This window comes from Eptatretus burgeri, chromosome 1 (assembly GCF_056783735.1).
Source record: "Eptatretus burgeri isolate ZD-2024b chromosome 1, Ebu_testis_v1, whole genome shotgun sequence".
NCBI lineage: Eukaryota > Metazoa > Chordata > Myxini > Myxiniformes > Myxinidae > Eptatretus > Eptatretus burgeri.
Window position 1 is genome coordinate 34,484,829 of NC_140961.1, and position 13,730 is coordinate 34,498,558.

General features: G+C 42.7%; 1 protein-coding gene across 2 annotated transcripts in view; it reads right to left on the reverse strand.

Moving 5' to 3' along the window:
- Positions 1–13,730, reverse strand: part of LOC147034205 (uncharacterized) — a 92,694-nt gene that overhangs the window by 26,378 nt on the left and 52,586 nt on the right. For both annotated transcript variants that reach the window (XM_085878665.1, XM_085878656.1), the window contains one exon: positions 8,140–8,282. In XM_085878665.1, the coding sequence (XP_085734791.1) occupies positions 8,140–8,282 (143 nt within the window). The remainder of the gene's footprint in view (positions 1–8,139; positions 8,283–13,730) is intronic.

The window sequence follows — 13,730 nt, forward strand, 5'->3', positions numbered from 1 at the left end:
TTATTCTCTTGCAGCGTTGTTCTGATAAAACTCCTAACTATTAAAACAAGCAGTCATAGACTGGTACTTACGAAATTGTCAACTTGACCTCTGACCTTGTCTAATAAAAGCTGTCTCTTGAGAAGGTAGCGACACAAACCAGAAGTTTCTACGATGATTCTGTACCAAACCATCAAAAATCGAATGTTTTGGATGTTTGACCTCACTGTGACCTTGACCTTTGACCGATTTTGACCAAAATCTAATCAGCACTAGCCATCACCCTCCTGAATCATGTGGTGTAATTTGACATTGGTAGCTTCTTCCGTTCTCGAGTTATCGTGCCTACAAACAAACAAACAAACAAACTAACACACAAACAGAAACGGAAGTCATCAATATACTAACGAAATCTTTAGATTTCTTAAGTAACAAGCAGTCATAGACTGGTACTTACGAAATTGTCAACTTGACCTCTGACCTTGTCTAATAAAAGCTGTCTCTCGAGAAGGTAGCGACGCAAACCAGAAGTTTCTACGATGATTCTGTACCAAACCATCAAAAATCGTAACGTCGAGCGAAGCAAAAATCTCCATTTCTCCACGCAATTATACCTTAACGTAACTCAACGACGCGTCTGCTCGAGCGCACTACATCATGGGATGACCCGTGACGCGTCGAGTGAAATATTTTTTATACAATCTTAAAACGTCTCCAAAACATCCGATTTTTACCAGAATTTCGACAACCGAGTGTTAAGCGTCCTAAGTGATCGCAAAAACCGAAGACAAAATTAAAATCGAAGTTAAAATGAACTCGTAACGTCGAGCGAAGCAAAAATACTCCATTTCTCCACGTGAATTTACGGAATTATGTTTGACCTCACTGTGACCTTGACCCTTGACCGATTTTGACCAAAATCTAATCAGCACTCGCCATCACCCTCCTGAATCACGTGGTGTAATTTGACATTGGTAGCTTCTTCCGTTCTCGAGTTATCGTGCCGACAAACAAACAAACAAACCAGCAGTCATAGACTGGTACTTACGAAATCGTCAACTTGACCTCTGACCTTGTCTAATAAAAGCTGTCTCTGGAGAAGGTAGCGACGCAAACCAGAAGTTTCTCCCATGATTCTGTCCCAAACCATCAAAAATTGAATTTTTGACCCCACTGTGACCTTGACCTTTGACCGATTTTGACCAAAATCTAATCAGCACGAGCCATCACCCTCCTGAATCATGTGGTGTAATTTGACATTGGTAGCTTCTTCCGTTCTCGAGTTATCGTGCCTACAAACAAACAAACAAACAAACAGAAACGGAAGGCATCAATATACTCATGAAATCTTTAGATTTCGTAAGTAATAAATCACAGCGCATTTACATTGATTCACCCACGAGACAAGGGAAGGAAGCTATCTATAAAACACAGACTTACCAATATAACCAAGCTAAAGGAACCTGAATGTTGTGTGCGATCGTTTTCCAAATCCGCAACAATATAACTGTTGTGTGAATAAAATGGAAATGTTTGACAAAACAAAGTATTGAATTTTGTGAACGTTTTCCGAATTTTATCGAAATGAGAAACGGGATTGAATGAGACTCACGATTATTACAAGTGAAGAAGAAGATGAAGGAGGAAGAGTTTTTGTTTTGATGTAAATAAATGAGTTTGGTTTCGATTCATGGAGATTGGGAATCAACGTTGTGGATAAAATATCTTTGTCGGGAGAGGGATGTCATGTGTTCATGTTTGGGTTGATCGAGGACAGGATTACATACAATCTGATACGTTGATTACAGCCGTCCTGTACACCTGTCGTTTACTCAACCGGAAGTGACAATCCCACTTCCGTGTTCAACACATAATACGTCCAGTGGTTGGAACTACGTTCCTTAATGTGCACTGAGTCGAAGGTGGAACACCGTCAGAGTGGTCAGGGAGTGATCGGCTGAACCTGGAGCAAGGCGGCGCCCAGGCCATGAATGCTCGCGTCACGCTGGAGGTACACCGGCTCATCCGGCCGGTATTGATGGAGAAGTGAGCGTTCAGAAACCTCAGTTTGAAGGTTGTTGAATGTCTAATGATGATGCGGTTCCCACCTGAAATCAGGATGTTGTTTGAGGAGCTCTCGAAGTGGAGCTGACTTTGCGCTGAAGTTATCCACATAGCATGCGAGATGCGTCATCAGACCAAGAGAGTGCTGGAGGATACACTTGGATGTTGGTGGGAGAATAGCCCTAAGGTCCCTGACCTTGTGAGGATCTGGCTGGATCCCCTGAGCACCATACACATTCCTGAAGGATGCAATACTGCTCCTCTTAATGAAACACTTCGCAGAATTGAACATGAGTCCTTCACGTTGTGCAGCAAACAATAGGTCATGGAGGTTCCAATCGTGTTCCTGCTCCGTTGCCCCGTACACAGCAATATAGTCTGCAATATTCACAGCTCCTTTACGATCCTCAGTGTACAATCCATCTCGAGCTAGAAAATGTCTTGGCTTACGGACAAACCGAACGGAAGACGCTGGAAACAGTGTCGGCTTGATGGGTCTGAAATGTAAGCAGACGGTGACTATCAGCATCAAGTTTCACAACCCAGTATCTCGACTTGTCAAGCTTAGAGACGTATTTAGCTCCAGCAAAACGATGATTGAGCTCCTCAGTTGTTGGCGTTCTGTAATGTGGGTGGATCAAAGCACGGTTTAGGTGACGAGGATCGAGGCAAACACGAACGCCACCATCATTGTTTGTGACGTATGTTAATTGAGCTAACCCATTCTATTGACTCCTCTCTCTATATCCCAAGAGTCCTGAGTGATCATCTTCACCCCATGTTGCAGCATTTCTTTCCTGCCAGTAGGGGTGTCTTCCAGGATGACAATGCCCAGATCCACAGAATAACTTTGGTCACCCAATGGTTTGATGAGCATGACACTGATGTTATCCATATGTTGTGGCCTTTTGAGTCACCAGATCTGAACCCAATCGAACATTTGTGGAATATTCTGAAACAACACCTGAGACAACGTTTTCCACCTCATCAAACAGGAGTGAGTTGATGACTTCCTTGTGGAAGAATGGTTCCCCATCCAGGCCCGTCGCTAGGGGGGGGGGGGGAATTTGGGTGCAATGCCCCCCCATGGCGCATATGGTGCCCCCCCACTTGTACGCCACCCATTTATGCCCTGTTGCACCCTGTGAACAACTTAGTGTTTAAGGACGAGCGCCCACTGTGAACTTGCTGTTTAAGAGTTCACCTTTGTAAACTAAAACCCTTATTCCAGATGTTCAACGTGGTGAATAATGAGGCCTTCTTGGATAAACTGTTCTTTACTAATATCCTTCTTTGAATAAGAATCAAGAGATAAGTCAAGTGTGCACTTCCCAGTACATCTCCAAAAGCAATTGGCAAGACCATACAGTCCAAGACCGCAAGATAAAAGATAATAACGCAAGCACCAACGCCAGCAGCCAAGACCTCGTGTCGAATGTCGATGTTGTGGGTGGTTATATATATATCGTGGATCATTTAGTTTTAAGGAATAGCCAATCACCATATTCGATATGGAGACCCTATTGAGCAGGTTACCTGATTGGTTGTAAGTTAGGTATAAATGTAATATCGTCATAATATGATAAAGGAAAAGACATAAATTTACATGATTAAAGATGAAGTGCACGTGCACCACGTGACCTTCACAACCTTCCATCTCACAAAAGTAATTTTATAATAAAAATTAAAAATGTGTGTTTGCAATCGTGCTTACATTTGAAATTATGCAGATAAAACATGTTTTTGATGCATGCATCATTTAATAAATAAAACCGTCAAATCTCGCGAGTCGCGAGATTAGTGACGCGAGTCACGAGGGACGAATCACAGAGCACGAGCTTGCAGCAGGAGAAAAAGACGTGGATGATGGACAAACGAAAATGGCTCAGAAAAGGAAAAAATGCAAGCGACGAAAATGAAGAAGATGATGAAAGACATGTTGTGGGAGGAGTTGGAGGAGGAGGAGGAAAAGATGATCATGTCGATGAAATACCGACAGAAGCTGGCCAACCTGGCCAAGCCAGCAACGTTAGCCCTGGAGCCCCAGCGCAGACAGCAGAGTTTCCACGCTCGGCGGCGGCCTCGGGATCGGGTGTGACTGTCAAGCCGCTTCCCGATGATCTTGGAAGTGAGAGACCGAATCGAGTTGTTCTACAGCGGTACCCTGGCCATCTGTTTGAGAACAAGAGTCGCTCGTTTGTGTCCTCGTGGTACCAGACTAATGAATGGCTGGAATACAGTGTGCAGACAGATGCAGCATTCTGCTATCCATGTAGGAAGTTTACCACCGCACGTGGCCCAGTGGACTCTACTTTCACAGTGCGAGGCTACCGGAATTGGAAACGTGCCGTTGAGAAAGACAGGGGGTTTCACAAACACGCAACTTCAAAGGAACATTTATCTTGTGTTTTGAGGTGGAAGGAGAATGAGAGGCGCATCGATTGTGGTAAGGAGATTTCCACACTCCTCAATGCTGACCAGCTAAATAGAAACCGGTACTATGTGTCTGCTCTTATAGATGTTGTGGGATTTCTCACCGAAAATCAGATACCTTTTAGAGGGAGCCTTGATAATTTTGAGGATATGTCAGACGGGCACAGTGGGCTCTTCCTCTCGCTTTTAAACTACACACTCAAAAAAGACACCGAGCTAGCCGAAATAACAAAGCATATCCCACGAAACGCAAGCTGTACTAGTCGGGAAATGCAGAATGAACTGATCTGCACATTGAGTAATGTTGTGACGGATGCCATCGTGGAAGAAGTAGGCACATCGTGGTTTACCATCAAGGTGGATGGGACGAGGGACCCCACTGAATGTGAGAACATATCAATCATCATTCGTTTTGTATCGGCATTAAATGAAGCAACAGAGTGTCTACTCACAATAGCTACAGCCGACGCTGGAGATGCAAAAACATTGACAGACCTAATAATTGCAGAGCTGACAAAAACCGGACTTGACACGTCAAAAATATTAAGTCAGGTGTACGACGGGGCTTCGGTAATGGCTGGGAAGCACGGTGGGGTGCAAAAGTTGTTGCAAGAGATATTGGAAAGAGAAATCCCCTATGTGCACTGCTTAAATCACCAACTCCATCTGGTAGTTATCCACGCACTGGCAGCAGAGAAAGCTGTCACTGATCTCCTCGAGGTTTGTTGTTGCCTGTACAAATTCTTCAGAAAGCCCACTGTTGCTGCACAGTATAAAGGTGAGCGGTTAAAACGACTTCTTGATAAAAGGTGGACGGGACATTTAGCCACCGTGTCTGTGATCATAAGTTCTTTTAAGGATATCACATCCTTACTGTCGGAGATTGATGCAGAGCGCGCCTACGGTGCAGAGATGAGGATGGAGGCTATTGGGCTTTTGCGGGAAGTCTCTGGGCCTGCCTTCATGTTCACTGCTATCTTTGTACAAAAACTGCTGATGTTGTTAGATGGCCCAAACAGACTCTTGCAGGCAGAGGACATGGACGTGCTAACGGGGATGGAACTGGTGGCGAGTGCTACAGAGTGCGTGAAGAAACTCCGCTCTGAGGACGAGTTCACTGATCTGTGGAACAAGGCCAACGATGCTCGCACTTCTACACCTGCACCACCAAAACGGAGATGCACAACGAATAAGAACTTGGAACAGTTTGTAGTTTTGGAGACTACAGGACAAAACAACAACAATGACAAGACAGAACTGCAGAGGGTTTTTTACAGCACAATTGACACTGTGCTTGGAGAGATCGCTCAGCGCTTCAGTGAGCGCAACACACAACTCGCCCGTTCACTCGCTGCCTTGAATCCCGAAAATGGCACGTTTTTGGATCCCCACTTGCTCCAGCACATCATGACATTAACAAAGTCAACAATCAGTGAAACAGAGTGTGTGGTTGCAAAGCAGTTTATTCGCTCACAGACAGAAAAGCAGCCAAACGAGAGATGGACAACACAAAAACTCCTCTCAACATACCACAAAACGCTGGAAGCCATGCCAAGTGTAGTGACTGCTATGAGACTTGGACTAACACTTGGTGCGTCCACTGCCATGTGTGAAAACTCATTCTCAACATTGAGGAATGTCTTCACTGACCATCGACGGTCCATGCGCCATGCACGCAAGGCACAACTGGTACGGCTGGCCTTCGAGAGAGACCTCACACGTAAATGCCTGAATGAATGGAAGGAGAAGGTCCTCACAAGATTCCACACTGAGACACGTCGCTTGCAGCTCTTCTGACAGTGAGTGCAGCGGTATAAAAACTATACGAGGAGTTCAGATTGTGTGTGCGGTTGTGGTTGCAGTGTGGTTGTGGTCAGCACCCGCCGTGGTCGGCTGCTTTGTACTTCTGATGTTTAAGTTAAATGTTGTGTTTGGTGCTTTGCATATCCCATATCTAGTGCTTTGTGCATAACCTTACCCCTGTGTAATTGACTGCTTTAAATGCGGACCTTGTGGTATCTTCAGGCTGGTCGTATTTGCTGTTGATAGTTTAACGTGGTGATCGCAGGTCATAGCCGACTGTATCTTATTTCAAAGTGCACTGATTCTGGTGGCAACCTCCCCCATTTAGTTATTGTATCTCTGGTATATTAATTTTTCTAATGCCAATTCTTGACAACACCTTGTATAAGTGCACCTGAATTGGTGCCAATTGTTTAATCATTGAATATTTGCATTGTGAATGTGCCAGTTTGTTGCGGCTCTCCTGCATTCAAATAATTTTAGGCCAAAAACATCGGAACATATTAAATCTAGCTGAGATCAATTTAGTTAGTATGCGACGGCAACCTCAGTATAGATGAGTCAATGCTGCATGAATACAATAGTACACCGGGTTATCAAAAATATTAAATATTATAATTGTGTCCCCCCATCCAGTTCATATGCCCCCCTTAATACTGAGCCCTGGCTACAGGCCTGTCCCCATCCCTCCTGCAGAATTCCACACACTGGTGGACTCCATGCCAAGAAGCATACAGGCCGTACTGGCCGCATGTGGAGGCCCAACACCCTATTTAGTGACTTTACATTGGTGTTTCCATTTTTTTGTCCACTATCTGTAGATCATTGTTCTTAGCTAAGACAGTAGAGATTAATAAATATTCCTTATAAAGTTATCCATCAGTCTCCTTTCATATGTTCGTTTCACCCTAAAAACAAGACTGAGGGCACAAAGGTGTCTTTCTTACCTCTATCCACCTTTGGAGTTCGCAACAATTGCTCTCAACAGCATCGAGGAAGCACGCTTGGTTCGAGACCACGGCTTGTGTTAGGTGTGAGAACTTACACGGGACCTGATGCCATGGAGATGTTTAATTACAAGTGAATAGGATGGAAATTAACGGTTTTATGTGAAGTTGTCCTTTGACCTTTTGACGTCAAACAACAGGGGTCAGTGACACAAAGTGCAAAACGTGTTTATATGTCAACTGTCACCTCAATCGGATTATTTAAAAAAGGATGTTTGTTGGAATTTAATGTTAAAACATTTCCTTGTGAAATTGTTACACTTTGTGTGTTTTATACAAAATGTAAAAATGTTTTTAACTTTAACTGTGTTTGGTTTACCTTGTAAACCTCACGACTTCCCCCCCCCCCCCCCCCCGTTGCATTGCATCATGTATGTTGTGCGCTCCATGTCTACATTACATATGATGTCATGTTAAGGTTTTTATTTCTCTCTTATTGTGTTTTTATTAAGTACAATGTTTGATTTATTGTCATTATAAACCAAAGTATGTTAACAGTACATTGTATTTACAGAATGTTAACACGGCATCCTTGATGCTAAAAGGGGTAATGTTTTTTTTGTTGTTGTTAAGAAACACCTTGAACGATTGTAATGAAAAATATAAAATATAAATTGTAACATGTTCATCTTAATGGACTAAACATGTGATTAATTGAGCTCGAGTCCAGTGACAGGTTGTTGTGGTTTGTGTGGAAATTCACAAACATTACAAAACATTTCCTGTAATTTTGATACTTTATAAATAGTTAATGATAAACATCACGTTCCTGACTAACGTGGTGAGAAAAACCTTTTGTGTGTTTGTTTATTTCATTAATTTCCTCCTTCTCCTCGTGTCCTCCATCCCTTACCTTCCTCCTCTCACTGCCACAGTTGGTGAGCAACCACAGAGCCTCCATCAGCTCCTCTGTCAGGTAAACATGGGTACCCAGTAACTTGTATCTCCCGTACACGTCTCGCTTCTTCAGGGTGTTGAGAAGCACACGGAACGCTTCTGTGGGACACACAGTGATGGGGAATCAGAGTTGGCTGAAGAGTATCCAGCAATGTAAACTTATAGAGGATTAAACAATGAATAATAAAATATATATTACACTATTCACTTGTTAAACTTGAATTTGTTTTTATTTAAATCACTTTGTAGTTACAATCCTTTATTTGTATTGTATCATGTGAAGTTTTTATTTCAAACTTTACACAAATGGCATGTAGTTTAATAATGTTAAAAACACGTCACAATGTAATTCCCTTCCAGTCTCGGTACACGTCCATCTCTCCTTGATTTTGACAGGGTCACCAACATCCAACAATCCCTCTTTTTAAACACATTGGATCTCTCGGGTCTGATCAGACCTTAAATATGATCACACACCTTTCTGTGGCTGAACTCACTCACCTGTGCACAAAACCACACTTGTGGAAATTGAAGTGTGGAGCAATCATCAGATCAATAAATAATCTTCCCAAGATGGATGTTTCATCCTTCGGGTTCATTCGCTTGGAAAGAGTTATTATTGAAATGTAATCCAGAAATTTTAACTTTCACAATGGAAACTGCATTACATTGATGGATACCCGGGTGTGGGGGAGGGGGGGAGAGAGAGAGAGAGAGAGAGAGAGAGAGACAAAGACAGACACACAAACAGAGACAGAGATACAAAGACAGATTCATCAACCAAAAATTCCAGCAATCTGTGTGTGTGTGTGTGTGTGTGTGTGTGTGTGTGTGTGTGTGTGTGTGTGTGTGTGCGACCACTATTTCTCTACAACCACCTTGTCCGATCTAATTGAAACTTGCCAGGTATATTGCTGGGGACCTGAGGATGTTCCTTTTCAAGGTTTGATATTAATCGGCCAATTGGTTCCCAAGTTATGGCCATTTATTTACCAAACCAATAACAAGACACGTTGTTGCGTGGGCGTGTCCAATGGGGAAGGGAAGCTCAGCCGCGTTCCCCATTGCAGGTTACAATGTACGGGCTTCCGGATAATGATGATTTTGTGTATTCTAATAATTTCTCGATTTCTTATGCGCATTTATAGATAAACACAATGGCCCAAGTTATGATCGTTTTCATATTAGTCGTTGCATAAATTTCGGTAACATCAGAGTGCTGGTGTGCTCCGAACCAGGAAGTAAATTTTTTTTCTCTCTCTTCTCTTCTCTTTTTGTTTTTCCTTGCCACGACATTGCGAAAAGGTAAAATACGTTGGCGCTAATTGAATAATTGGGTATTAAAACTAAATTGCGAATAATCGTAATTGCGAATAATATGCCAACTTCAGGGCCACGCACGTGCGAGCACACGAGAGCGAAAAAACGGCCTGTGTGGTTGTTGTTTGTTGCTTGCGGTTTGAATATTTATTTATTATTATTATTATTATTATTTTACGGGCACGTACTAGTAGTCATAATCACCACATGGCAAGAAGGTGTAAGAGCAGTGTCATATTTGGCCCCGACCCCAGGAACGGGGTCTGGTACTGAAAAATGTAATTACAGGCACATTATGAAACAAGTTAAAATGAAATTTTGTAAATACAATCAACATTGGGGACACATTAAATATGGAACAATTTTTTAATTTTTAACCCCCGGTTCATTCTGCAGGGGTTGTGGACTTAGGTCACAGGATTAAATGGGAAGGATATAGTTTTCACTCTAAATTTGATCTTGGGTCATTCCTGACAGAACTTTTTGCCATCTTTGATCCTAGTTTAAGGTGGGAAGCGTGGGGATTTGCGATAGCGTTCCACCGACTTAACTCAAGTAACCTCCGCAACTGAAGGTGGACGGAGGTGATGTTTTCATTCCTATTTGTTTGTGAACAAATATCTCAAAAAGTTGTGGACGGATTTGTACTAAATTTTGTGGAGAGCTTGGATATGTGACAAGGACGAAATGATTAGATGTTGGTGAAGATCCGAATCCAGATCTGGATCTGAGAATTTTTAAAGTGATTGTTCACCATTGGGAGATATTGCCAAAAGCAACATATAGGAGGATATCTCAAAACATTGTGGACGGATTCAGATGAAACTTGGTGGGCAATTTGGGTATGTAACAAGGAAGAATTGGTTAGACTTTGGTGAAGATCCAGATACAATAATTTTTTGAGTGATTCTTCACCATTTTAGTGATCGGGCTAAAACGATACAGAGCACGATATCTCAAAATGTGATGGACGGATTCGGACGAAATTGGGTGGATCAGTTGGTTAGGTGACAAGAACTAGCAGATTAGATTTTAGTTCAAGTCTGAATCCAGATCCAGCCAATCAGTGGGATACAAAACATAAACTAATCAGCCTCGCAGAGGTATGAGCCCTACCGAATGCCCTTCTCGTTGGATCTGTGGCCATAGTTGATGTAGTTATTTATTCCTTCAAGAGACACTTGTTCTGTGTCTTGTCGGACGTTGTCGTGGTTTGTGTCCCGTTGGCAGATAGATGTGTCCATAGCGATTTATCGTAAACCGCTGTATTTTTGTGTTTGTATTATTTCCGTTATTTGTATTTAATTTGTAAAACTACGTAAGCCTGCAGTCTTCATCTCTTCCGTCTTGGTAGGAAGACGTGCTTGTGCAGCTAAATCCGTTACGTTTCGAGTGGGAACAAGGCCTCGACCATGGCACTTAATTTGGCCAATCACTGCTCGGTGATTATGGAGCCCCGAGGAAGAACATGGTCCACCCAAGACCCGGTCATGTCACAGCATCATCACATACCTGATTAGAGGATATTCCTGACCCGAATAAAATTATCAGAACAATTAATAAAAACACTTCACAAATATCATAAACATTTGTACAAATATTTGTTTGTGTAATGTGTACACATTATTTAATTACATCCAAACGTTTAAACTTTATAATTCATGATAATTACTTGTTATTAAATGTTAAAACTCAAATAGCACAAGAATGAGCAAACTCCATTGCAAACTGCAGAATAATAATTATTAAAAGTACATTCTTGTCTTGAAATACATCACAGGTGTTGGAAAGGAAAAAAAAAAATTGAATTCAAACACCGTCATGTGGACCTGAATGGAAAAGGTCAATAATTAGAGGTCAAGGCCAAAAATGAAGTGTTCTCATGAATTTTGGATCATGAACTTACTATGTGTGTAATAAATTGATGTAACTAGTAATTAACCATTATAACATGAGGGACAACACACGATTCCTGGATGGTCAATGTTAAGGTCACCATGAGAGGTGAATGTGAAAAGGAATATCGTTCGGATGAATTTCAGATCAATGTCAAAACTGAAGACAGGATCAACCTCAAACCATAATCTCTCTGACTCTCTGGGAAATCCTCTATCTATTTGCTGATGACTCCACCATCTGCCATGACATCCCTCATCCTTCAGACAGAGGCTGCAGCCTCTTCACTCTCTTCTGACATTGACAAAATCACAAACTCGTGAAACACCTGGAACCTGTCTTTCAATTCTGAGAAATCCCTCACACTCACTCTCTCTTTCCGAAAGGACAGTACCGCAAACCCTTCCATATACTTTCTGAACAATCCTCTCAAAGAGTTTCGTTCACTTCATGTCTTTCAATCCTGATAAATCTCATACTCTCACCATCTATCTCTGAAACTACCGTCTGGCTCCAAATATCCCCCCCCCCCCCCCCCCCCCAACAACCATCTACCTTCTTCATCCTTTTGAGGAAGTTCATTCATTCAAACTCCTGGGTCTCACTATCACCCAAGATCTCTCTTGTGCAAACCACATTTCAATGTTGGGCTCCAATCGTAGCCGTTGAGTGGGCGTCCATTGTACAAAGTCCTTTCTTGGCACACCTGAACTCCTATCCACCTCCAAGGCCATCATCTACAACTTCATTAAATACTGATCCCTCTGGGCTGGCACTCCTGCCTCACACCTTCCTCAGCTTGATGCCGTAGAAACCAAGGTCTTCAAGATTATTGGAATCTCCCACGATGAAGATGAGTTTGTGGGCCAATCATTTTCACATCGCCAACAGGTCTTCCACTTACTTTATAGTCTTGCACACTCTCCCAACTCTGTGCTCCCTGACACCCCCTACCCTCCTGACGCATGTGTTCCACCATCCACCCGCTTCTGGTGAAACTCCCAAAAACCAGGATCACTGCTCACCTCCACTCATTTGTTCCTCTTTTTCCACACTTGTGGAACGAATTTCCACATTCTCTTCAATCTGATCCTTCCCTCCAGGTCTTCAAGACAGCTGTTCAAAACCATCTCAGATCATCCCCCATTAAAAACTATGATCTTCTCTCCACCCGTTAAACCATCTCTCCCCCAAAATTTTGCTTTCTGTATTCACCTTGTTCTGGAGCACAGAGCAGGGCACCGTGGGATCCACCCCTTGTGTTCTTCCCGACTCACGACCTTTACCCACATCCCTTGATTGTCAGTCTCCGTTTATTTTCTCCCTCAGCCCTGCTGTTGACATCGCATCCTGATCCTTTCGCCATGTCATGTTCCGGTCCTTTGCCACGTCGCATCCCTGTCCTTTCGCCATGTCATGTCCCGGTCCTTTCGCCACGTCGCATCCTGATCCTTTCGCCACGTCGCATCCTGATCCTTTCGCCACGTCGCGTCCCAGTTCTTTCGCCACGTTGCGTCTTGATGATTTTTCCATGTTGCCTCCTGATCCTATTGCCATGTGACGTCCAATAAAGGATCAAAAGAGAGAAATATTTTAAATAAGAGTGGAAATTGTTTTGCTTGTATTGTATTTGTAGTGATCGACTACAATCGACATCGACTGAAATCTACTGTGGTGATCTACGACAATCAACATCAATTGACATCTGCTGTCGTGATCTACTACAATCTACATAGACTGATATCTGCTGGGTTGATCGACTACAATCTACATAGACTGATATCTGCTGTGGTGATCTACGACAATCTACATAGACTGATATCTGCTGTGGTGATCTACGACAATCTACAGAGACTGATATCTGTTGCGGTGATCTACTACAATCTACATCGACTGAAATCTGCTGTGGTGATCTACGACAATCAACATCAATTGACATCTGCTGTCGTGATCTACTACAATCTACATCGACTGAAATCTGCTGTGGTGATCTACTCCAAGCTACATAGACTGAAATCTGCTGGGTTGATCTACTACAATCTACATAGACTGAAATCTGCTGCGGTGATCTACTACAACCTACATAGACTGAAATCTGCTGGGTTGATCTACTACAATCTACATAGACTGAAATCTGCTGCGGTGATCTACTACAATCTACATAGACTGAAATCTGCTGCGGTGATCTACTACAATCTACATAGACTGAAATCTGCTGCGGTGATCTACGACAATCATCATCGACTGAAATCTGCTGTGGTGATCTACTACAATCTACATCGACTGAAATCTGCTGTGGTGATCTACTACAACCTACATAGACTGATATCT